This window comes from Somniosus microcephalus, chromosome 21, assembly GCF_052327205.1.
Source record: "Somniosus microcephalus isolate GS21.2 chromosome 21, FLI_Smic_1.0, whole genome shotgun sequence".
NCBI lineage: Eukaryota > Metazoa > Chordata > Chondrichthyes > Squaliformes > Somniosidae > Somniosus > Somniosus microcephalus.
Window position 1 is genome coordinate 72,013,982 of NC_141007.1, and position 26,697 is coordinate 72,040,678.

Consider the following 26,697-nt stretch of genomic DNA (forward strand, 5'->3'; position numbering starts at 1 on the left):
ATTTAGATTTATAGACATGATGAGTTGCCATCCTGTAAAGATAATAATTCTGTCTGGGAAGAACTTGACACAAGGAATGTTTTAGCAGCTTTTAAAGATCATTATTAAAATAAATGCTCTTCAGGGGATAGAAAAATCACAGAATAAATCAAACTGTCCCCATCGCCGACCATGCCCCACCCCATCTCCCCACCGCCAACCCTGCCCCGTCCCATCTCCCCACCGCCCACCCTGCCCCGCCCCATCTCCCCACCGCCCAGTCCCATCTCCCCACCGCCAACCCTGCCCCGTCCCATCTCCCCACCGCCCACCCTGCCCCGTCCCATCTCCCCACCACCCACCCTGCCCCGCCCCATCTCCCCACCGCCCACCCTGCCCCGTCCCATCTCCCCACCGCCCACCCTGCCCCGTCCCATCTCCCCACCGCCGACCCTGCCCCGTCCCATCTCCCCACCGCCCACCCTGCCCCGTCCCATCTCCCCACCGCCGACCCTGCCCCGTCCCATCTCCCCACCGCCGACCCTGCCCCGTCCCATCTCCCCACCGCCCACCCTGCCCCGTCCCATCTCCCCACCGCCCACCCTGCCCCGTCCCATCTCCCCACCGCCCACCCTGCCCCGTCCCATCTCCCCACCGCCCACCCTGCCCCGTCCCATCTTCCCACCGCCCACCCTGCCCCGTCCCATCTCCCCACCGCCCACCCTGCCCCGTCCCATCTCCCCACCGCCCACCCTGCCCATCTCCCCACCGCCGACCCTGCCCCGTCCCATCTGCCCACCCTGCCCCGTCCCATCTCCCCACCGCCCACCCTGCCCCGTCCCATCTCCCCACCGCCCACCCTGCCCCGTCCCATCTCCCCACCGCCCACCCTGCCCCGTCCCATCTCCCCACCGCCCACCCTGCCCCGTCCCATCTCCCCACCGCCCACCCTGCCCCGTCCCATCTCCCCACCGCCCACCCTGCCCCGTCCCATCTCCCCACTGCCGACCCTGCCCCGCCCCATCTCCCAGCTCCCCACAGCGATCCCAAAAACCCACTGTTCAGGCTGCTGCCTGTGACCCTACTGTTGGGGACCTGTTGTTCCCTCCGTCTGGTCAGTGGTTGCTGGAAGCAGATTGCTCCTTTCCTTACCACTACCATTTGCCGCAGTCTCCTGTTGCAGACTGGAACAGAATTCCTCGCCCAGGAGAGCAGAGTGGGAACTGGGTCACGTGGGGGGAAGGGATTCTGCCTGCACCACTCCTGCCCTCCAGACCCGACAGAGGGTCCGCCAGACCCGACAGAGGGTCCGCCAGGGGGAGCAGCACCGATGGACTCAATGGTCACGGTGGGGGAGGAAGCTGCCAAATCAAGTGACGAGTGGGAGGAACAAGAGCAGCAGGAAGTCAGACAAACAAAGTAAGGCGCATTCCCTGAATTAGCAGCACAGCGCTGACTGCAGACCCCGCTAACATTGGAACAGTTTTGACAGGAAAGCCTAAGGCGGGTGAAGAGGTAGATTGTGCAGAATAAATTCATGACAAAGATTCCCCAGAGAGGACATGAATTTTTAATCCCCCATCCTGCAAACAAAAGGTTACTCGCACCAACACGGCAACGGTTACACGTTCGAGAAAGCGATCACCATGGCGCAAAACGCCGATTGTCAAAGCCTTGTACTCACATCAGTGTCTGGTCCTTGATCTGCTCCGGGACAGCAGAAGGTAACAAACTCGTGACACCTCTTGTGCACCACAAAGCAGCAAACTGGATGAGAGAGAAGCAAAAAAGGGAGACTAATGTTAAAACTCTTTTACAAATTGGTCCCCGCGAGGAGGAGGACGATGGTGAGTCACAGAAAAACAATCACAAGAACAGCACCCGGAGCTGGGCCCAGATTAGAGGGGGAGGGAAAGCGGACAGAAGACGGGATCGGACTCTGCTGAGATGCCGTGTCATCCCTGCCCGCCCAATGGTGTACGGCTTGCCTGCCATCTCCCATCTCAGCTCACACATGAAGAATGGGCACTTGGGCCAAGTACAGGAGGCCTTGCTGCCCCCTGTGGAAATGTGTGCCCCGACGTGAGTCCGTGCCGTCAAGGGAGGAGCGGAGGGAATGTCAAGATAAGTCGGACCTAGGCCTTTTTCAATGCCTCTGGGCCTCGTCACCGGTGATCCTGATCAACCTCACTACAGCGTCACTCGCCACAGCCCAGCAGTGACACATGAACCAGTGGTCTCGCTACAGCTCCCGGCCGTGTGAAGGTTCGTCTCAGGTCACTGGGGAACACGATCCAGTCTGAAAACAAATAATACAAATCACTCCTGGAAAACCGAGTCAGGAGGAGCTTTTTCCAATTGGGGAGGCCAAACGCAGATTGGGCGACCGCTTTGCTGAACACATCCATTCAGTCCGCAAACATGACCTCGAGCTTCCGGTCACGTCACTTAATTGTTCATCCCACTCCCACTCTGACCTCACCGTCCTCGGCCTCCTACACTGTTCCAATGAAGCTCAACGTAAGCTCGAGGAACAGCAGCTCATCTCTCGATTACGCACTTTATAGCTTTCTGGACTCAACATCGAGTTCAACAATTTCAGATCATAACCACTGCTCCCATTTTTCCGGACAGCAGGTGATGGTAATGATTCTGCTATTCCCATTTACACCTCCTCTAGACTCATTTTTTGTTTCTTTACTTGTCCCATTACCATCCCCTTTTTGCCTCGCACCATCATCCCTTTTGACATTTAATCACCCCTGCCTTCCACCCTATAACCGACCTTCCCTTTTGTTCTTTCCTCCCCCAGCCACTTTTTCCCCCGGCTCTGTACTCGCTTATAAACTGTTACATCTCTAACTTCTCCCAGTTCCAACAAAAGGTCACAGACCTGAAACTCTGTTTCTCTCTCCACAGATGCTGTCTGACCTGCTGAGTATTTCCAGCATTTTATTTTATGACTTTTTCATTATTGGGTCCATGACGCTACCAGCGACAGGTAAGCAGGGATGCAACTCAAACCCACACAGAAAGTGTCATGGCAATCGAGAGTGCCACAAGTGTGCCAATCTGAACCCACGCCACCTCCGCCCCACAGGGGAAATCCAATAACTGTGGGCGGAGGCTGCCTGGGTCATTGGCGAGTGTTCCCCCCGTCCACTCACAGAGTTTCACCAGCACCAAACTAACCCAAACGCTCAGGAATAACGGAGGATGCGTCTCACCTCACACAGCAGCGTGTGTACAATGTAAAGTAACAGACCAAGTCCCCAGGCAATCTCGGCTTCTCAAACCAGCCACGGCGAGAAAGAAAGAACTTGCATTTCTACAGCGTCTTTCATAACCTCAGGGCGTCCCAGAGCGCTTTACAGACAATGAAGTACTTTGAACGTGTGGTCACAGCAAGGTCCCGCAAACAGCAATGGACCCAGGAAGGAGAGGGATGGGAGGAGGATTCAAGCCACGGAAAGGTTTAAATCCGAGGATAACTTACACTGGGAAAAATACAGCACCTCATTTTTTTTCTAACCGTAACTCTGACTGAGATTGTGCGGTGTGCCAGTCGCACAGTTCACACTCCCTGGTGTACATCGGTGTTGCTTTGCTGCCTCTCTCACGTTTCAGTCCCAAAAAGCAATTTCTAAAAACATTAACATCCTTCACAGGAGGGTTAAATTGAACCGTGAGGGGGGATAACTCATTTTTTAACTGCTCTGATCACAGCTATTCTCACTGCTTCCAGGACTTGTTAATTGTAAATCCTGCAACACCCAGCCAGTAAATCAACCTTGGCACTGGAATCAGAAAAAGTCACAGGACATTATAGCTTACCAAACCAGCTGCCTGATCCACGACATTTAATCGCTCCGCCAGGAGGTGGTTTAACAGGATTTGGAGAACAGCAGTTCCCCTCATGCTTTCAAACGCTGCCCACCACACCCATAGTGGGGGCCCTATCATTTAGTCAACAGGCAATTATGACAGGTTTAAAAATATAGATTTCAACTCCCCAAAAAAGCAATCCCACACTTGGAAGAGATTACACAGTTTGTTCCAAATCAGTATTAGCACGTACAATGTAATGGGGTATGTCAGCCATGGCTCAGTGGGTAGCTCTCTTGCCTCTGAGTCAGAAGGCCATGGGTTCAAGCCCCACGCCAGAGACTTGAGCTCATAATCCAGGCTGACACGCCCAGCACAGTACTGAGGGAATGCTGCACTGTCAGAGGTGCCGTCTTTCGGATGAGATGTTAAGCCTGCCCACCAAGTGGATGTAAAAGATCCCACGGCACGATTCGAAGAAGAGCAGGGGAGTTCTGCTTGGTGTATTGTGGTCACTATTTATCCCTCGACCAACAGCGCTAAAAAGAAAAAACTGATTATCTGATCATTATCTCATTGCTGTTTGTGGGATCTTGCTGTGCATAAAGTTGGCTGCGGCGACTCTTACATCAGTGACTACACTTCAAAATCACTTCATTAGCTGTGAAAGACTTTGGGATGTCCAAAGGTCATGAAAGGCGCTATATAAATGCAAGTTCTTTCTTTCCGTACAATGTAATGACGCTGCTTGGAGATTGAGTGATGTACTCAGGGCTGGTGTTCTGCTCAAGACTCATCTGGAAACAGATGAGAGCGACCGCACAAAGTGGAGGAGAAGCATCCGGGAAGGCGCCGAACACCTCGAGTCTCTTCGCCAGGAGCAAGCGGAAGCCAAGCGCAGGCAGTGCAAGGAGCGCACGTCAACCCAAGCACCCTACCCACCCACCTCTTCAACCACCGTCTGCCCTACTTGTGACAGACTGTAGGTCCCGCATTGGACTCATCAGTCACCTGTGAACTCATTTTTAATGTGGAAGCAAGTCATCCTCGGTTCCGAGGGACTGCCTAACAAGAAGAAACTACGGCTGGTGATCTGCTCAAGACTCATCTGGAAACAGACGAAAGCGTCTCGCACAAGACCCCACGGAATCTTACACGGTCCGCTTAGTTCATAGAATCATAGAAATTTACGGCACAAGAGGCCATTCGGTCCATCGTGTCTGTGCCGGCCGACAAAGAGCTATCCACCCTAATCCCAATTTCCAGCCTCTCGGTCTGTAGCCCTGCAGGTTACAGCACTTCAAGTGCATATCCAAGTACTTTTTAAATGCGATGAGGGTTTCTGCCTCTACCACCCTTTCAGGCAGTGAGTTCCAGACCCCCACCACCCTCTGGGTTAAAAAAGTTCTCCTCAACTCCCCTCTAATCCTGCTACCAATGACTTTAAATCTATGCCCCCTGGTTATTGACATCTCTGCTAAGGGAAATTGGTCCTTCCTATTCACTCTATCTAGGCCCCTCATAATTTTATTCACCTCAATCAAGTCTCATCTCAGCCTCCTCTGTTCCAAAGAAAACAACCCCAGCCTATCCAATCTTTCCTCACAGCTAAAATTCGCCAGTCCTGGCAACATCCTCGTAAATCTCCTCTGTACCCTCTCTAGTGCAATCATATCTTTCCTGTAATGTGGTGACCAGAACTGTACACAGTTCTCTAGCTGTAAACCAGTGAATCTCCTGTGGCATTGCTCGTAGTTAGTTGGTATGTCTTTTAGAAGTTGTTTGTTGCAACAGGACAACATGGCGAGTGGGCCTGGGCAACTTGTGCCACAGCGCCATCAGTGGTGGGAGGACTGAACAGCAGGCAGCCCTTCATGTGACCAATTACAAGGAAGTGAAGGTGTGAGTGGCCTCAGCCTCGAAGGGGAAGCCCAAAATACTCCATGCATTTCTTGAAATGACGAGACTAAAAATACATGAGGGCAAATTTTCTGCCTGCACCCCTCCAGCATGGAGCATCACCCACTGGGAGCACATGCCAGAAAATGATGCAAAAACTGCAGGCTGTGCGGGATTCGGGTTAGATGTCAGGAGATGGTTCTTTTCCCAGAGAATAGTGAACCTGTGGAACAGGCTGTCAGCTCATGCAGTGAACGCTGATTCACTGAATTGGTCATTACCTCATTGCTGTTTGTGGGAGCTTGCTGTGCGCAAATTGGCTGCCGCGTTTCCCACATTACAACAGTGACTACACTTCAAAAAGTACTTAATTGGGATGATACAAGGTCATGAAAGGTGTTATAGAAATGCAAGTTCTGATGAAAGGTCATCGACCTGAAATGTTAGCTCTGTTTCTCTCTCCACAGATGCTGCCTGACCTGCCGAGTGTTTCCAGCATTTTCTGTTTTAATTTCAGATTTCCAGCATCCGCAGTATTTTTCTTATGATACAAGAGGCTTGCAAGCTGCTCATTTCTGTCTCTGTAGCCTCCTCCAGTCCCACAACCCTCCCAGATCTCTGCGCTCCTCTAATTCTGACCGTTTGCCCATCCCCAATTTTCATCACTCAACCATTGGTGGCCGGCCTTCAGCTGCCTGGACCCTAAACTCTGGAATTCCCCCCTAAACCTCTCCGCCTTTAAGACGCTCATTAAAACCTACCTCTTTGACCAAGCTTTTGATCACCTGCCCTAATATCTCCTGATATGGGTCGGTGTTCAAATTTTGTTTGATAACACTCCTGTGAAGTGCCTTGGGACATTCTACCACATTAAAGGCGCTATATAAATGCAAGTTGTTGTTTTCATGATGCTGGTGTCACCATCTCGCAGCGCTTATTCACAGAAACAAAACCACCTCATAAAAAAAGTATTATAGGGAGAGTTTCAGCGTGAGTAGGAAACCATTACTTCGAACCATACTAGAAGCGGATTCAATTCAGTCACCTTAAATATGTTATGTTTCTGCTATCTCTGTTCATTCACTATTGAATAAACGTGTTTAGGCTTTAAAGCTGAAAATCTGGTTTCCTGTTAGTGTCAGTCTGCTACTTTGGAGACAAAGTAGATCCGTGGAGGAGCAGAAAAGAACCAGTAATTGAAGTAATCTACAGCAAAACAAACGCTGCTGTTATCCTGGGAATGTATTTTATTTCGCTATCAGGGCAAGTGGAATAGACCCAAACGCAAAGGTATTTGCAATATAAAGGGTAAAAGAACCGAAATGAACTTGTAATTCTGCACGTGTGTCCCAGTCGGGTAACTGGGCTCCAACTCGTACAGCCCTGCCACGCTCAGCCCAAACACCAGTCTAGTGCAACCTCCCAGCTGCAGCAGTCTGACCATCCTAGCTCCCACACCAGCCATCTGTGTGGACACTCTGCTGCTGCTGGTCTCTGGGTAGTTTCGTGAAGTGGACTGGGGCACTCAGTGGGACTGAGCCGAACCAACCCAATAACAACAACAACAACTTGCATTTATATAGCACCTTTAACGTAGTAAGAGGCCCTGAGGCGCTACACAGGAGCGTAACATTCTTCTTACAGCCAGCAGAGAGAGAAGTGAAATACTTACAGCTTCAATCCAAGCTCGGTTTACTTTGAAACCCCAGAGGTGAAAGGGTAGTGTGGTAACAGATTAAACCCCCTCCTCCAATTCCCTCCCCTTCAGCCCACTCCCCCAATAAAACCAGAGAGGCTGCACCTCCATCACTAAATACTCTCACTGGGAAGATCAAGCGTGGTCAGCAAAGAATATCACCGAAATAAAAACAGAAAACGCTGGAACCACTCAGCCGGTCAGGCAGCATCTGTGGAGAAAGAAACAGAGTTAATGTTTCAGGTCGATGACCCTTCGTCAGAACTGCGTGAGCTGCTGAGTATTTCCAGCATTTTCTGTTTTTATTTCAGATTTCCAGCATCCGCAGTATTTTGCTATTGTAAAGAATATCACTGGGTTTGTTTCATGCTTCAATTTAGCCCAAGGCCGTTAAATTAAAGGGCACTAGAGTTAAACTGTTTGCATTTTAACACAACTCTGGTAAGTCCTCCTTTGGGACAGATCAATTTTAATCTCCCAGTAAAAAATGTTTTTTCCCAAAACGGCATTAAAAATGCAATATCCGAGGGCAAGTCAGTAACTCCTGGGCAAGGAGGATTGGGAGTCAAGCTCAGCACCCTCCATATTCAACCTCGTGACACACTAATCGGATCTCATGTATAAATCAGAGACTGAAAATAAGATTAAGCTGTTTTAAGACACAAATTGCTGCATTAGAAAGCGAGAGGCCTGCCGAGTTCCAGAGAGTTTTAAATTATCCCCTTTATTCGTTTTAAGGTGCCCAGCAAATCCAATTGTTAATCTGTTTAAAAGGGATTCTCGGTGAAAGAGAAAGTGATGACACTCAGTGTTGAGACAGCACACGTAATGCCTGATTGACAATCATTTGCCGCTGGGAGAACTCGGTGTTTGTATCTGCCGGAATCTGAGTCTCATTAAACTTTCACCATATTGAACAATATCTTCATCAAGCAGCGATTCATCATTCGGAGGAGTCTCGCAACGTTCCTCTCAAATGTGACTAAAGCAGGTTTACCGCAATGATTAAAATACACTCAGGGAGTTCCCAAACAGTAAAGAGGGTTTTTTTTGTGAAATAACTCACGAGTTCTTACAACCCAAATACTCTGCCTCCTCACCCTTCATCCTCGCATGGTACTAGGGCTAAAGGGGTTAAAATTATGAGGACAGGTTGTATTCTCTTGACTGTCGAAGATTAAAGGGTGATCTGATTGAGGTGTTTAAGATGATCAAAGGGGTTGATGGGGTAGATGGAGAGAAACTATTTCCTCTGGTTGGGGGAGTCCCGAACAAGGGGGCACAGCACAGGCGAGGGGAGTGGGGCAATGGGCAGGAAGCTCCGATGCTGAGATACTGGATCCTTAACTAGGATGCTGCCATTTGTACCTCAAATTAGACCATCATTCACACGTGACCATCTCTTAGAGATACAGGGGGCCACGGGACATCCACCGGAATTTTCAGAACTTTCACTATTCTGGAACTTTATAATTTACTGTCCCTGGACAAACAGCACATTTTTGGGGATATGATACACTTGTAGCTAGCAAAGCAGTGATACAGGAGTGATCGAGGAAGTCATCTTGTTGGCATTCAGATAGCTGGCCAACTGCCAGAATTTTGTGCCCCTAGTTCATGGCGCAATCTGAATCTCTCTGACGTCACTGCAGTCACAATAATACTTCCGAGGCACAATTTGTCTTCAATGTCACTGGCCTGGAATGTGCGGTCAGCGGTGAAGCAAAGGCGTTCGCCATTGGCCCCAAATTAAGATTAGCACAAGGATCACGCGATCTCTGTGTCGAGAAGTTGGGGTTTTCCAACATGTAAGTTCAGCGTAGGTCCTTTACAGTCAGAATCGGGGGAATTTATAATGGGAAACAAGGAAATGGCAGACCAACTAAATACATACTTTGGTTCTGTCTTCACAAAGGAGGACACAAATAACCTCCCAGAGATGCCGGGGAACATAGGGTCTAATGAGAGGGAGGAACGGAAAGAAATCAGTATTTGTAGGGAAATGGTGTTAGGAAAATTGATGGGACTGAAGGCCGATAAATCCCCAGGGCCTGATGGTCTACATCCCAGGGTACTTAAGGAAGTGGTCCTAGAGATAGTAGATGCATTGCTGGTCATCTTCCAGAACTCGATAGACTCTGGAACAGTACCCATGGATTGGAGGGTAGCTAATGTAACCCCACTATTCAAAAAAGGTGGTAGAGAAAAAGCGGGGAATTATAGACCGGTAAGCCTGACATCGGTAGTGGGGAAAATGCTAGAGTCTATTATAAAAGATGTAATAGCAGAGCACTTGGAAAGCAGTGACAGGATCGGACAAAGTCAACATGGATTTACAAAAGGTAAATCATGCTTGACTAATCTACTGGAATTTTTTGAGGATGTAACTGGTAGAATAGATAAGGGAGAACCGGTGGATGTGGTGTATTTGGACTTTCAGAAGGCTTTCGATAAGGTCCCGCATAAGAGATTAGCGTGCAAAATTAAGGCACATGGGATTGGGGGCAAGGTATTGACTTGGATAGAGAACTGGTTGGCGGACAGAAAGCAAAGAGTTAGAATAAACGGGTCGTTTTCCAAGTGGCAGGCAGTGACTAGTGGGGTACCGCAAGGATCGGTCCTAGGACCCCAGCTGTTCACAATATATATTAATGATCTGGACGAGGGAATTGGATGTAATATCTCCAAATTTGCAGACGACACAAAGCTGGGTGGGAGGGTAAGCTGTGAGGAGGATGTCGTGAAACTCCAGTACGATTTGGACAGGTTGGGTGATTGGGCAGAAACATGGCAAATGCACTATAATGTGGATAAATGTGAGGTTATCCACTTCGGTGGCAAAAACAGGAAGGCAGATTATGATTTGAATGGCAATAGATTGGGAGAAGGGGAAGTGCAAAGAGACCTGGGTGTTATTGTGCACCAGTCGCTGAAGGTAAGCATGCAGGTGCAGCAGGCGGTTAAGAAGGCAAATGGTATGTTGGCCTTCGTAGCAAGAGGGTTCGAGTACAAGAACAAGGATGTCTTGCTGCAGTTGTACAGGGCCTTGGTGAGACCGCACCTTGAGTATTGTGTGCAGTTTTGGTCACCTTACCTGAGGAAGGACGTTCTTGCCATGGAGGGAGTGCAGCGAAGATTCACCAGGCTGATACCTGGGATGGCAGGAATGACGTACGAGGAGAGATTGTGTCGATTGGGCTTATACTCACTGGAGTTTAGAAGATTGAGAGGGGATCTCATCGAAACCTATAAAATTCTGTCAGGTCTGGACAGACTAGATGCAGAAAGGATGTTTCTGATGGCCGGGGAGTCCAGAACCAGGGGTCATAGTCTAAGGATAAGGGGTAAGCCATTTAGGACTGAAATGAGGAAGAATTTCTTCACCCAGAGAGTGGTGAACCTGTGGAATTCTCTGCCACAGAGGGCGGTGGAAGCCAGTTCATTAAATATATTCAAGAAAGAGTTGGATATATTTCTTGAGGCTAAAGGGATCAAGGGATATGGGGAGAAGGCAGGGACAGGGTACTGAATTTGGATGATCAGCCCTGATCTCATTGAATGGCGGAGCAGGCTCGAAGGGCCGAATGGCCTACTCCTGCTCCTATCTTCTATGTTTCTATGTAATTCAAATCAACAGAGTATAGTGGGGATCCCCTAGTGTGAGCTGCTGTGACGTCAACAGGCTGTCGAAGCAGCCAATCAAAAGGCACAATTCTCACAGACTGGGAACCAGGAAGTGGGTAAGCTCTTAAAATTCTAACTTTTAAAAAACGTTAGAGAGCAAAACAAAGATTGGGCTCTCACATGGGGATAAGGAAAACCTGAAATAAAGATGAACAAACTTTAAAAAAAAATTAAGTTTCTTAAAAATTTTAATTTTAATTAAAATGTATAAATTTGACACTGCACAAAATTAAAATGAGTTTTTCAGGCCCCTAACCTTTGCTTAGCAGCCAATACACTGTTAAAACCCCAGTTACACCTAATCCCTTTGGGTCTGACTTTTAGTGGGGAATTTAACAGCGTAATTACTGTGGAAGAGCCAAAGTTTGCGCCAGTTTCCATGATTTGAGAGATTTCACTGATTGCCGGCTCTGTGGGGGGGGGGGGGGAGGGCACAGCGCAGCCTGTGTCAGAGCAGTGAATGACTGACCGCAACTTCAGGATTTCCGCATTAGGCTGCACATGTGCTAAATCCTGAAGTTGCGGTCAGTTTCAAAGGCAGAAGGACGGCAAACTCTGCCAGTTCGCCGTCATCAGGACCGCAAATTCCAGACCAATGTTTCTTTTTAAGTTGTTTAAGCAAACACTTTATGCAACACCACACAACTACATAATAAACAGGGCGCACAAGGTCAGGTGATAAATAGAAAGTACACAACAGTCAATTGTATCTTAAACTGAAAATATTATGCAATGATCCCCCACCTCAAGGCTACTGTGGGGAATAGAGGAGTTTGCAAACTGAGCTGGAACCTTAGTAATACATTACATTACGCTGTTTACAAATGATTTTAATATAATAGCCTAAGCTTTGGAAGAACAATAGTGTGGAACAATGCACAGAGCTCACAGTACAGGTGCTCACACACACACACACACAATGGCTTCTGGTCCTCCAATGCCTCAAAGTTTAAATTCTCATCCTTCTGTTTAAATTCCTCCTCCAGTCCTTAGTCAGACCGCAGTTCTGCAATATTCTGTTCAGGTTTGAGGACCGTATTATAGGAAGAATATAAAAGCAGTAGAAAAGGTGCAGCACAGATTCGCTAAGATAGCCTCCTTCTGTGCTGCTCTATTCTATGATTCTGTGTCATCAGTGATGAGGTTGTTACAGTTACAAAGAGGCTGGAGAAGCAAGATCCCACGGCACTATTGGAAGAAGAGTTCTCACCGCTGTCCTGACTAATATTTATTTCTCAACCAATACCTAAAAAATAGATGATGATCAGATTTCATCAAACTTTCACCATATTGAACAATGTCTTCATCAAGCAGCGATTCATCACTCTAAGGAATCTCACAGCTTTCCCAGTTGCCATTTCCTCTCAAAAGGGACTAAAGCAGGTTTACCACAATGATTAAAATACACTCATGGAGTTCCCAAACAATAAAGAGGTTTTTTTAGTGAAATAACTCACGAATTTTTACAACCCAAATACTCTGCCTCCTCACCCTTCATCCTCGCAGTGTTGAATTCCAGAATGGTACCGGGGCTAAAGGGGTTAAATTATGAGGACAGGTTGCACAGACTAGGCTTGTATTCCCTTGAGTTTAGAAGATTAAAGGATGATCTAATTGATGTGTTTAAGATGATTAAAAGACTGGCTAGGGAAAAGAGAGAGAAACTTTCCTCTGGTGGGGGGAGTCCAGAACAATGGGGCATAACCTTAAAATTAGAGCTAGGCCGTTCAGGGGTGATGTCAGGAAGCACTTCTTCACACAAAGTGGAGCGAAAATCTAGAACTCACTCCCCGAAAAAGCTGTTGAGGCTGGGGGTCAATTGAAAATGTAAAAACGGAGAATGATAGTTTTTGTTAGGTAAGGGTATTAATGGTTACGGAACCAAGGCAGGTAGATGGTATTAAAATACAGATCAGCCATGATCGAATTGAATGGTGGAACAGGCTCGAGGGGCTGAATGGCCTCCTCCTGTTCCTCTGTTCGTGTCACCCGTTCGAATTCAGTTTTTTCCCTGGACCTCAAAATCAGGCAACTTCTTACCTGCCTCAGGCTTTCCTTCAACAATCGACAGGCCTCTAAAAACCCAAGCTCTCCATTGCTTACTCACTACTGCCTGATTCATCCAATGTTCTCTCCTATTCTTTGGTGTTGAACCCTTCACCTTCATCTTCAGTAAACCCAGACAAGGATGGCGGTCTTGCACAACATTCGTTTTACAAATAGGATACAGCACTGTGCGGTAACCAGGTGGCTACAGTCAGTGTCAGACACTGCCGGCTGGACTAGACATCCATACATTGAGCAGAATGTAACCTGCACTCAGTGGGATCTGTGTATCGCTTCACTTCACTCAGGGCTAGATTTTCAGTTGCTTGCGCCAGCAGTTAGCGCCTTAAGAGAAGTGATTTCCGGGCGCTATGCGTGTAGCGCCCGGGCGCAGCGCAGTTTGCGCCCCGCCCCAAATTAAGTTGCCCGTTAGCGCCGGCGCAAAGTTTAGCGCCCGCCCGGATGCGCGCGCAGAAAATGACGTCACATCCTCGTGCAACGCCCTTTGGCCGCCCCGATTGCAAACTTCAGTCGGACCGCCCCATTGTGCGGCGGGCGGCCGGAGCGTTTGGAAAAAGGAACGCAACACAACCAGCGCGGGCCCCGGGGGGCGCTAATTAAAGGGAACGTCCTCTCCAGTATAAAGGCCATCCTTTTTTCAGAAAACAGTCTTGTGCAACGCATTTCTGGAGACACAACAAGGAGGATAGCTAACTGGTTTCAAGCAGCAAGAGCCAGGTATTTTTGGACTCAGGCAACAGCGCTGCAAGTGGCCATTTGGAAATTAGAGTGTTTGCCAGGATTTGATGGGGGTTGCATGGGGTGCCAACGCGGAGCTGCAGCTCCATGTCCGTAGGGCTCGCAGACGCATTGTGAGAGGGGCAGCCCTGGCTAGAGGCAGAGGGGGCTACAGGCGTCGGCCACGTAGGCCTTACCCAGTCAGGCTATACCGCCAGCAGCGCTCCTACCTAAACATGAGTGCCGCGCGATGTGTTAAAAGGCTCCGATTCCGAAAGGGGGTGATTGCAGAGATCTGCCACCTGCTTCGCCGAGATCTGCGGCCAAAGCTCAGGTGCAGGACGTCTCTGTCGGTGGAAGTGAAGGTGACGGTGGCATTGAACTTCTATGCCACCGGCTCCTTCCAATACGCTGCTGGGGACATAGCAAACATCTCCCAGTACGGCGCGCATCGCTGCATCCGCCAGGTGACCGAAGCACTGTTCAGAAGGAGAAGCCAATTCATCTCCTTCCCCATGGCCCTGGAGAGCCAGCATCAGCGCGCATTGGGATTTTCCAGACTCGGGGAATTCCCCTTGGTGCAGGGCGCCATTGACTGTACGCATGTGGCTTTGCGGGCCCCTCTGGAGCATGGCGAGCAGTATCGCAACAGGAAGGGCTACCATTCTCTGAATGTGCAGCTGGTCTGTGACCACAAGCAGCGCATCATGGCAGTCAATGCCAGCTTCCCAGGCAGCAGCCACGATGCCTTTATCCTGCGGCAGAGTACTGTGCATGACATGTTCCAGGCACAGCCTCCCCCAAGAGGATGGCTACTCGGGGACAAAGGCTATCCTTTGTGCACCTGGCTCATGACCCCGCTCCGCGCGCCCAGGACCGCTGCTGAAGAGGCCTACAACGAGAGCCATCAAACCACCCGCAACATCATCGAGCTAACTATTGGGGTCCTCAAGCAGTGGTTCCGCTGCCTTGATCGCTCCGGAGGAGCTCTCCAGTATTCGCCGGACCGGGTCTCCCAATTTGTGGTGGTTTGCTGCATGCTACACAACCTGGCTATCCGCAGGACTCAGGCACTGCCACCTGACGTTGGACCAGCACCTCAGGAGGAGGAGCAGGAGGAGCATGAGGAGGAGGAGGAGGAGGAGGAGGAGGAGCAGGAGTACGTTCCCAGGAGGGAGCGACCAGGGCCAAGGGCCGCACGACGCCACCTTATTACACGGTACTTCTAAGCCCCCTGTCAGGTAATGGCCAGGGGCCATGAGGGAAGATGAATGCAGCCGCTCCGCAAGCCCTCAGCCGGCGAAGCCAACAAACACTAAGAAGAACAACCATGGAGACTGCATGAATAAAGATAATTTTTTATTAAACAAAAATGAAAAGCCCTTCCCACATGAATCCCCAAAAACAATAAACGGGCCCCACAAAAAGCCCAACAAACGACTCAGTCCCACAAACTGGGGAGGAGCCACTCCACCTTTATTGAAACCGGGCCTCAACGTCGGCCTAACGCAAAAAAAAAGCCCTCCAAAAGCACAACCATGGGCAAAATAAAGATGGCCACCGCCATATTAAAGGAAAGCTGGCCACACCCTCTACTGAGTGGCCCGCGAGGGCGAGACCTTGGCCAGCATTTTGCCTCCCCTGCCCTGCCTGCTGCTCCTTCGCAAGCTCTGCCCAGTGGCTGCTGCGAGGCTGGGGGAAGGCGCCTGAGGCTCAGATGCCCTTCCGCCAGATGCCGCTGGGGGGCGGCCTACACGGCGTTTGGGCCTCGAGGGGCCGTCTCCTGAGTGGCGCACCTGAGCCTGGCCACCATCAGCTGCAGCCGCTTGCCCTTGACGCCCCAGAGGGGGAATGGCGGCGACGGATGGCGCAATGTGGGCCAGCTGGCGTCTGGGATGCGCTGGCTGGTGCTGTGGCGCGGTGGCACTCGGCCGGGCCCGCACTGCAGGATCCGCAGCAATCAGCCGACGGCCGGCTTGCTGGGATGGTCCAGCGCGGCGCCTGCCCTGGCGATGCCTGCCTGAGACAGCGCGTGTGGCAGCAGTGAGTGGCCCTGTGGTCCTGGTGTGCGCACGCATCACATCCGCCAGGGTCTTGACGGCATCAGTTAGCATGCGGCCAGTCGCGGCAGTTGCTGCCCCGAACTCGCGCACACTGGTCGCCAGCGACTCGATGGCCTCAGGCATGCGCCCCACCACGCTCATGAGCTCCGTGTGGCGCCGGTCCGAGTCGTCGGCCATCTGATCGAGCTTCCGCACCTCCTCCGAAGTGAAGGTGTCCGGACTGGAGTCGCGACTCTCCCGCTGGGGAGGAGGGGGCCGAACTAGGGGACCCTTGCCGCGTTGGTGACGGCGAGTGTGCCGAGCAGCAGCACTCCCCTCTGATCCTTCCCCCCTTTGGGGGGAAGGCCGCGGGCCACGCGCACGGCTGCTGGGTGGCTGGACGCCACTGGTCCCAGAAGCTGCATTGCCCTGCGACAGTTCCTCCAGGCACTCGTCCAGTGAGGAGGTGTCGAGCATTTCCTCCTCTCCTGCGGGACGTGACTGTTCCCCCGAAGGTCCGGCTTGCTCCTCCTCCTCCTCCTGGTTGGAGGTGCTGTCACTGGCAGCCTCAGGGTCCTGGTCGTCACCAGCTGAAAGCAGGAATGCACAAGAGTAGCTTCAGAGTGAGGAGACGGCGTCAGCGAGGGAGTTAGGACTGGTGGGATTCAGCGCATTGGTGGGACAGTGGCAAAGGAGGTAGCTCGGATGGGCCAGTGCGACGCGAGAGGGCCAAAAGGCGAGGTCCTTACCATTGCCGGGCAGTGGAGGGTCGGATACACCGCACGCTGTGGGGACAATCACACGTGCTCCCATGAGCACACACACGCGCTCCTCCAGCCGAGTGAGCTTCTGCAGCTTGGCGCGGCCACCCCTGGCACGGGCCTGGCGATTAAACGCTACTTTAGCCTGCAAGAGAAAGGACGGGCTGTAAGTGCGCAGTGAAGCCCTGATGTAGTGTGCACTGCCTCCCATGGTGGAATAGCTTGGACAGAGTGAAGCCCTGATGTAGTGTGCACTGCCTCCCATGGTGGAATAGCTTGGACAGAGTGAAGCCCTGATGTAGTGTGCACTGCCTCCCATGGTGGAATAGCTTGGACAGAGTGAAGCCCTGATGTAGTGTGCACTGCCTCCCATGGTGGAATAGCTTGGACAGAGTGAAGCCCTGATGTAGTGTGCACTGCCTCCCATGGTGGAATAGCTTGGACAGAGTGAAGCCCTGATGTACTGTCCACTGCCTCCCATGGTGGAATAGCTTGGCCAAAGTGTAGAGTGCCGAATGGCCATTTGATGCTCATGACTGTCCCAATGCTGCTGGCTGAGGGCTGGCCAAAAGGACTTTCAGGTCCCTTTGCCCATCATGTCAGGTGTACATGCAAGAATGAGGAGGAGACTGGAAAGGCTACTCACCCTCACAATCCTGGTCAGATCGTTGTATTTCTTACGGCATTGTGTGTGGGTCCTGGGGGCCTCGCCGGTGAACGTCACCCTCTGGGCGATCTGCTTCCAGGCTTTGGTGTAGTCGTGGTGGGTTGGATTCCTCCCACTGTCTGGAAACAAGATCTTGCGCCTCACCTCCAGAGCTGTGACCATGATGTCCAGATCACCCTCTGAGAAGCGCAGGGCACGCTGACGGGCCTTCTCTGGCGTTGCCATGACTCCCTGGGGCTGAGCAGTAGTGTTGAGGCCTCTTTGCAAGGCTGCAGTGTGCAGGGCGTGGCAGCAGACCAATTCGTCCCTTCCCCCTTTAAGAGCTGGTCGGCACCACGGGGTCTGCTGTCAGTGCAAAAATGACCGCACCCGTGCTGCGCCCCGCCTGGGCGCTATCCCTCTGGACCGCCGGCTTAGCGCCTAAAGAGAGTAGTGGAACGCCTCTTTTAGCGCTCCACCAACCTCTTAGGGCGAAGCCACTGAATTCCCGGCAACGGGGCGCTACTTTGGGGCGGGCGCTAACTTCGGGCGGGCGCTAAGGTTAGCGCCCCAAAACTGCCTATACTGAAAATCTAGCCCTATGTGCCTAAAAGTCAATCCAGCCCCAGTGGACCGCAGTTTCGCATTAGACAACCAAGGATTTCAGTACTTTTCAAAGTCGCACCAGTCAGAGGGGGTTCACGTTACACTCCACACTCTTCCAGTACCATGAACACGTCAAAGACAACGCTTAACCCGGAGAACAAGTTAGCAAGCTCTGATCTCCAGCTTCAATAAGTCAGCTACACATAGTATGACAGCTTGTCATCGAATTGTTCACTATTACAAGGGTTTGGAATATCACTGAAGGGTCTGCACTTCTCTCCACTTCATTGGCCTTCCTCTTCGGTGCAGTAAATGGGTTGCATAGAATTACATCGAGTCTACAGCACAGAAACAAGCCATTTGGCCCAACTGGTCTATGCCGGCGTTTATGCTCCACTCGAGCCTCCTCCCACCCCTCTTCATCTAACTCTATCAGCATATCCCTCTATTCCTTTCTCCTTCATGTGTTCATCTAGCCTCCCCTTAAATGCAACTATGCTATTTGCCTCAACCACTCCCTGTGGTAGCGAGTTCCACATTGTCACCACTCTCTGGGTAAAGAGGTTTCTCCTGAATTCCCGATTGGATTTATTAGTGACTATCTTATATTGATGGCCCCTAGTTCTGGTCTCCCCAGTGAGTGGAAACATCTTCTCTACAATAACATAATATTAATACATAACATACAAGAAGCTCCCTTATACCAAGTGATTTGTGCATGGTGCCATAGCTGCAGCAGTCACTGAATGCTCAAATACTGGAGCCAGGTGAAGGATGGAGGAATGCCTGAGGATTTGATGCAATGTATGAACAGGTGTTGGTGACAAGGGATCTGGACCCAGCCAATGTGTTTCTCAAACCTGGTACAGTCAGCACAAATAGCCGCTCACACTCGGCCCCCACATGCCCTGGCTACGTGACACTCCTAGAAGCACTTTTTTTTTTTTTTTTTTAAATACCCACTTTCTCCCTCTGCCCCTTTTCTCCACTAGTGGTTCATTCTCTAACACTCTCGCCTCTGAGTCTGAAGGTCATGGGTTCATGCCCCACTCCAGAGACTCGAGCCCATAATTCAAGCTGACACTCCCAGTGCAGTACTGAGGGAGTGCTACACTGTCAGAGGTCCCACCTGCTCTCTCAGGTGGACATAAAAGAACCCATGGCATTTTTCAACAACACACACAGTAGCTTCCCTGGCAGGCAGTGTATGTGGGAATGCTCAGTCACAATCTCTTTTGGACTTCTGGAGCCCTAGTAAAATTGAAGTCAATGGGAATCAGGGGGGGAAAAACTCTCCACTGGCTGGAGTCATACCTAGCACAAAGGAAGATGGTTGTGGTGACTGAAGGTCAATCATCACAGCCCCAGGACATCGCTGCAGGAGTTCCTCAGGGCAGTGTCCTAGGCCCAACCATCTTCAGCAGCTTCATCAATGATCTTCCCTCCAACACAAAGTCAGAAATGGGGATGTTCGCTGATGACTGCACAGTGTTCAGTGCCATTCACAACTCCTCAGATAATGAAGTTTAATTATGCCCGCATGCAACAAGACCTGGACGACGTTCAGGCTTGGGCTGATTAGTGGCAGGTAACATTCGCGCCACAGAAGTGCCAGGCAATGACTATCTCCAACAAGCGAGAGTCTAAACACCGCCCCTTGACATTCAATGGCTTTACCATTGCCAAATCCCCACCATCAGCATCCTGGGGGGTCACCATTGACCAGAAACTTAACTGGACCAGCCACATAAATACTGTGGCAACAAGAGCAGGTCAGAGACTAGGTATTCTGCAGTGAGTGTTTCACCTCCTGACTCCCCAAAGTCTTTCCACCATCTACAAGGCACAAGTAAGGAGTGTGATGGAATACTCTCCACTTGCCTGGATGAGTGCAGCTCCAACAACACTCAAGAAGCTCGACACCATCCAGGACAAAGCAGCCCGTTTGATTGGCACCCCATCCAACACCTTAAACATTCACTCCCTCCACCACCGGCGTACCGTGGCTGCAGTGTGTACCCATATACAAGATGCACTGCAGCAACTCGCCAAGGCTTCTTCGGCAGCACCACCCAAACCCACGACCTCTTCCACCTAGAAGGACAAGGGCAGCAGACACATGGGAACACCACCACCTCCAAGTTCCCCTCCAAGTCACATATCATCCTGACTTAGAAGTATATCGCCGTACCTTCATTGTTGTTGGATCAAATTCCTGGAACTCCCTAACTAACAACACTGTGGGAGGACCTTCACCACATGGACTGCAGCAGTTCAAGAAGGCGGCTCACCACCTTCTCAAGGGCAATAAATGCTGGCCTTGCCAGCGATGCCCAAATAGAATTTTAAAAAACAGGGATCCACAGTACTGGGAGCATTGGCTGGGGGCGTGTGGGGGGTGGGCGGGGGCTGGCAATGGGGGCCAATGGGCAGCGAGCTGCAATGCTGAGGCACTGGATCCTTAACTAGGACGCTGGCATTCACATCTCAAATTAGACCATCATTCGCACGTGACCGTCTCTTAGAGATCCAGGGGGACAGCCACTGGAATTTTCAGAACTTTAGCAATTCTGGAACTTTCTAATTTAGTGTCCGTGGACAAATAGCACATTTCTGTGGATATGATACATTTGCAGCTAGCAGAGCAGTGATACAGGAGTGATCAAGGAAGTCATCTTGTTGGCTTTCAGATAGCTGGCCAACTGCCAGAGTTTTGTGCCCCTAGTTTAAGGCGCTATCTGAATCTCTGACGTCACTGCAGTCACAATAACACTTCCGAGGCACAGTTTGTCTTCAATGCCATTGTTTCCTTTTAGGTTGTTTAAGCAAACGCTTTATGCAACACCACACAGCTACATAATAAACAGGACACACAAGGTCAGGTGATAAATAGAAAGGACATAACAGTCAATTGTATCTTAAACTGAAAATATGCAATGCTCCCCCACCTTAAGGCTACTGTGGGGAATAGAGGAGTTTGCAAACTAAGCTAGAACCTTAGTCGTCTTCTTCTTAGGCAGTCCCCCAGAACCAAGGATGACTTGCTTCCACATTAAAAATGAGTTCTCAGGTGACTGATGAGTCCAATGACCTACAGTCTCTGTCACAGGTGGGGCAGACGGTGGTTGAAGGGGCGGGTGGGTGAGGTGCTTGGGTTGAATTGCGCTTGGCATCTGCTTGCTCCCGGCGAAGAGACTCGGGGTGTTTGGCGCCTTCCCGGATGCTTCTCCTCCACTTTGTGCGGTCTTGGGCCAGGGATTCCCAGATGTCGGTGGGGATATTGCACTTTTTCAAGGAGGCTTTGAGGGTGTCCTTGAAGCGTTTCCTCTGTCCACCTGGGGCTGTCTTGCCGTGTCGGAGCTCCGAGTAGAGCGCTTGTTTTGGGAGTCTCGTATCGGGCATGCGGACGATGTGACCCGTCCATCGGAGCTGCTCGAGCGTGGTCAAAGCTTCAATGCTGGAGATGTTGGCCTGAGCAAGAACACTGATGTTGGTGCACCTATCCTGCCAATGGATTTGCAGGATCTTGCGGAGGCAGCATTGGTGGTACCTCTCCAGTGCTTTGAGGTGCCTGCTGTACATGGTCCATGTCTCTGAAGCTTACAGGAGGAGTAACACAACATTACATTACATTACACTGTTGACAAATGATTTTAATATAATGGCCTAAGCTTTGGAAGAACAATAGTGTGGAACAATGCACAGAGCTCACAGTACACGTGCTCATTAGTAACAAGTGCACGGTGTTACAATGGCTCCTGGTCCTCCAATGCCTCAAAGTTTAAATTCTCATCCTTCTGTTTAAATTCCTCCTCCAGTCCTTAGTCAGACCGCAGTTCTGCAGTATTCTGTTCAGGTTTGAGGACCGTATTATAGGAAGAATATAAAAGCAGTAGAAAAGGTGCAGCACAGATTCGCTAAGATAGCCTCCTTCTGTGCTGCTCTATTCTATGATTCTGTGTCATCAGTGATGAGGTTGTTACAGTTACAAAGAGGCTGGAGAAGCAAGATCCCACGGCACTATTGGAAGAAGAGTTGTCCCCACTGTCCTGACTAATATTTATTTCTCAACCAATACCTAAAAAATAGATGAGCATTGATGTAAGAAAAAGGAGACTTACCATCAAGTAACTTTAAAGTAAGCTTTAAGTAACTTATAAACACACTATATACACAAGAGAGGTCTTTACCATGCCTCTGGTAGAAGCCTCTTACAATACTGAACAGACCAGTATTTATACCAGTCCAACAGGAAGTGACATATGACAGGAAGTGAGGTATGTACACAGTTCATAGTTCACAGGAAGTGATGACATAACTTCCCGGAAGTTATCATTTTTATCACAAGCTGGTCATTTATTTCATTGCTATTTGCGGGAGCTTGCTGTGCACAAATTGGCTGCCACGTTTCCCTACATTGTAACAGTGACTACACTTCATTGGCTGTAAACGCTTTGGGACGTGCTGGGGTCGGGAAAGCTGCTATATAAATGCAAATCCTTTCCCCCATTGGAGCTGAGGTGGTTAAGGAGTGACCTGATTGAGGCCTTCAAGATTATGAAGGTCTGTGATAAGATAAATACAAAAAGAGATTATTTCCGTTGATTGGCAAGGCAGTAATGAGGACACAAATTTAAGATAAGCACGAAAAGAATTAAAGGGGAGGTTACAAAAACACTTCCTTACACAGAGGATGATAATATGGAATTCTCAGTCACAAACTATTGCTGAAGCAAAGTTTAGATGTTTTTGGGAAAGGAAATTTGCTTGAATAGGAGAAATATCCAAAGGGTGCGGAGCATGGGTGGGAGAGTTGGACTAAACGAAGTGGCTCACACTGAGAAAACACCAGCACAGGCTCGAATGGCTGCATGTGTGGCGCGCTGCGATTCTAAAAGATGGGAAACCCAACATGGAGAGACAGAATTGAGTCTGGAGCCAAGTGGTGCTGTGGCACTGCCCATTCGATGAAGTGGCCGAGCTATTGTATGAGGTAGGACTCCAGGTCACCTTGCCCAGAGGTGGCAGCCACACTCAATGATGTCTACATTACATGGGAACAGATACGACGGAACGATGTTTCCATTAGTGGGAGAGACCAAAACTAGGGACCATAATTATAGGATAGTCACCAATAAATCCAGTAAGGAATTCAGAAGAAACATCTTCACCCAGAGTGGTAAGAATGTAGAACTTGTTACCACAAAGAGTAGTTGAGGTGAATAATATAGATGCATTTAAGGGGAAGCTGGATAAACACACGAGGGAGAAAGGAATAAAAGGATATGTTGATGGGGTGAGATGAAGTAGGGTGGGAGGAGGCTCGTGTGGAGCATAAACACCGGCATAGACCTGTTGGGCCGAATGGCCTGTTTCTGTGCTGTAAATACTTTGTAATGTAATACAGGAGAAGGTAGCATGCTTTAAGGAACCAGGCAAGCATTGAGCGAACTAGCCAAGAGAATTATGTACCAGGTAGATGGCCCACCATCCCACACCACAAAGTGTCACTGGTCAACCAAGGAAAACTGGGTCAGCGAGTCTGCCGCTGGGATAATAGTACAGATTCAGTTGTGGGAAAACCAGTGTCCCAGGATCCAAACTATTACACACACCAGTATATTCTTACAGATCCAATGCACAGAGCTGGAGGATAATTATGTTAACTGGGATTACAGATGTATGCTAATTTGACCATATTTACATGTGTGAATTGGTTGCTTAATGACACTGAACATCCAAAGTCCCACTGAACTGTGCGTGGATTTGATGAGATTTTGTTCTTAATGTTTTGGCAAATTTTGTGCTGATTGAAGTGAAAGATGTTTGTGCTGGGAACATGTTCCAATTTTGGGTTCCCATTGTCAACCTCAATTCCAGGTCAGGTACAGCACGGATCAGATACAGAACAAAGCTCAACCTCAGAACAGTATCCTCGAATGCACGAATACCACTTTTTCACACCAGCCATCTTTGGGTGAGTTTGCCAGCTTAGGGCTAACTGATGGGGCAGTTCTGTACCGTGGGCCCATGCTCACCATGAACTCGATTGAGCCCATCCAATCTTATTCCACTGGATCCTTGTAGCCATCAGATATTTTGTGGTTGCGCTACATACACAGAGTTCAGGAAACTTTCCTGTGGAATACAATGAAAGACCTGCCTTGGATCATCAAGTCTCTCAGAAAGACACAATAAATTACTGTGAAGGGCAGCGACTGTTGCTTGACAAACACGACAGCCATTTTGCAAAACACACAGAGGTGAAGGAGGTCTATGATGATGTTGGTCATGGGAGGAACATTGACCAGGACACTGGGAGAACCACCTTGCTCTTGTTCAAAGGGCACCCTGGAATTCTGAACATCTCCTGAATCACTGGAGTCGCTAGGTGATGTCTTATCTAAAGAACGTCACCTCTGACAATGCATGCTTGTTCAGTGCTGCACTGGAGTGCCAGCCTAGATTAAGTGCTGGAGTGAGGCTTGAACCCATAACTATCTGACTTGGCCGTGAGAGTTGTACTAACTGAGCTAAACTGGCACTCTACAATGTGCTGTAAATGGCACCTACGCAGGCAATAACCCAGTGTGCTGGTGTATCCCATAATGAACCATCTACAAGAGCGATGAGCTTCACTGCAACAAATGGCGTTTTCTCATCCTGAGAGTTAAGTAAGAGGCCATGTGCACTTGGCAGATAGAAATGTCTGGAATTGCTCAACTCCTGATCCCTCCCCCCAGCCTCCCGATAATTTGCGCAAGTAGGTGGGGGCACAGAAGAGCTTAAAAATATTAAAGTGGTTCTTTACAATGACAACACAACACAACACTTTGCACCAGAGTCGCACTCCATGCAGTGAAATCCAGATTCATTAACTTGAATTATTCAGATGATGAATTAACCTGTCTCTGAATTTCATATTAATTCTAGGAAAAGCTAAACTGAACAGGAATTTAATTCGAAGGAGCAAAGATTGTATTTAAACAGCGGGCTTTTAATGAGCGACCTCCGGAAGTGCGAGCACAGGACGGGCCGTATACAGACCGACAACCTCCCAGCGATCCTAACCCCAGCCCGGATACCAGGAGTCGGCACAAAGTGGGCGGGTTTCCGCACTGAGGCGGTAAACCTACCCGAGGCCACGGATTCACGGCTTTCATGGAAATGGAAGGGGGGGGTGCGGAAATACCAGAATCTTATATGTAATAAAAGCAGAATTAGACTTATCCAGCCACTGTAGATGGGTAGATGTATCGAAGCTATTTAATATTCAGTAGCCCTTATTTGAAAAAGAGATTGATTTAAAAAAGCTACATTCATTTACCAAGTTAGAAAGGCTTGCATTTCTACAGTGCCTTTCCGGCCTGCAGGACGTCCCAAAGCGCTTTACAGCCAATTAAGTACTTTTTGAAGTGTAGTCACTGTTGTAATGTGGGAAACGTGGCAGTCAATTTGCACACAGCAAGCTCCCACAAACAGCAATGTGCCAATGGCCAGATAATCTGTTTGTGATGTTGATTGATGGATAAATATTGGCCCAGGACACCGATAACTCCCCTGCTCTTCGAAATAGTGCCATGGGATCTTTACGTCCATCTGAGGGGGCAGACGGGGCCTCGGTTTAACATCTCAGCCAAAAGACAGCGGCCCAGAAATTCGGTATAGCCGCGTTTGGGGCGCTAGTCCTGGCGATGCACAAAGTTTAGCGCCAGGCGCAATTTAGCACGATATTGGGTTGCAGCGCCCCTAAAGGTGATTGCAGCGCTAAATCAGGCGCTGCACGCTACTCTTAAGGTGCTAACCCGGTGGCGCAACCCAATTTCGCGGCAGCGGGGCGCAGCTAAGGTGCTGTCAATAATCACTTTCCCTGAGACACACTGGCGCCGGCCAGCTCTTAAAGGGGCAGGTCAATTGGCATCACCAGACACACTCACTGCCTTGTAGGCCTTCAAAGCGGTGGGAGTCTACCTGTGGCGCACCAGCCTAGCAAGACATGGAAAGGGTGAGGCAGAAGGCGGAACGCCTCACTGATGAGGCATTGGATGCTTTGGTTGGCGCAGTGGAATCAAGGCCAAGGAAGATGGTCGGAATGTGATTTATGTTTTGGACAGTCTCCCGGGTGTGACAGGCAGTTATGTGTCAGTGTATTAGTTTTGCTTTCTGTTGCCATAGCTTTCTCATGTTTGAAGGAACCACATTTTGTGTAATGAAACACTTTCTTCATTTACAATGGCCATGCCTGCTATTTACATGCATCTTGCCCTTCACAGGCTTGGGGGTATCAGGCCGGTTCTATTCCTGTTCTTGGAATGGCAGCAAGCATTCCGTGAGAGGGGCCTAGAAGCTACTTCTGATCAGCCTCTGACGCGCAGCCTGAGAAGAGCCGCTCGCGTAGAAGTTCAGGCCAGCAGGCATCTTCTCAGCCACCGACAGAGATGTCCTGCACCTTATCTGAGGCTGCAGATCTGGCTGAAGCAGCTGGCACAGCTCAGTCACCACCTTCTTTCTAAATCGCAGCCTTCTGACACACTGCTCCTCCGGCATGTTCATGTAGGAAAACTGCTGTCGGAAAACCCTGCCAGCGTAAGGTCTGCTGTGGCGACGTCTGTTGGCCCTCCTCTGTCTGGCCACGCCCGCCCCCCTCTCCCAGCGTCTCAGTGCCCTTTCCAGATGATTCAGCAGCAGGACATTCCCCTCCAATGCAGCCCCCATAATAAGCGCCCACAGGAAGGTTCCCCATTGTCAAGGCTCACCAACAGCAAGGTGATGGCC

General features: G+C 49.9%; 1 protein-coding gene across 3 annotated transcripts in view; it reads right to left on the bottom strand.

Annotated features, from left to right (window-relative positions):
• LOC147102949 (protein kinase C alpha type) overlaps positions 1-26,697 on the bottom strand; it is a 502,947-nt gene that overhangs the window by 317,135 nt on the left and 159,115 nt on the right. For all 3 annotated transcript variants that reach the window (XM_085963926.1, XM_085963925.1, XM_085963927.1), the window contains exon 3: positions 1,664-1,746. In XM_085963926.1, coding sequence (XP_085820052.1) covers positions 1,664-1,746 — 83 coding nt within the window. The remainder of the gene's footprint in view (positions 1-1,663; positions 1,747-26,697) is intronic.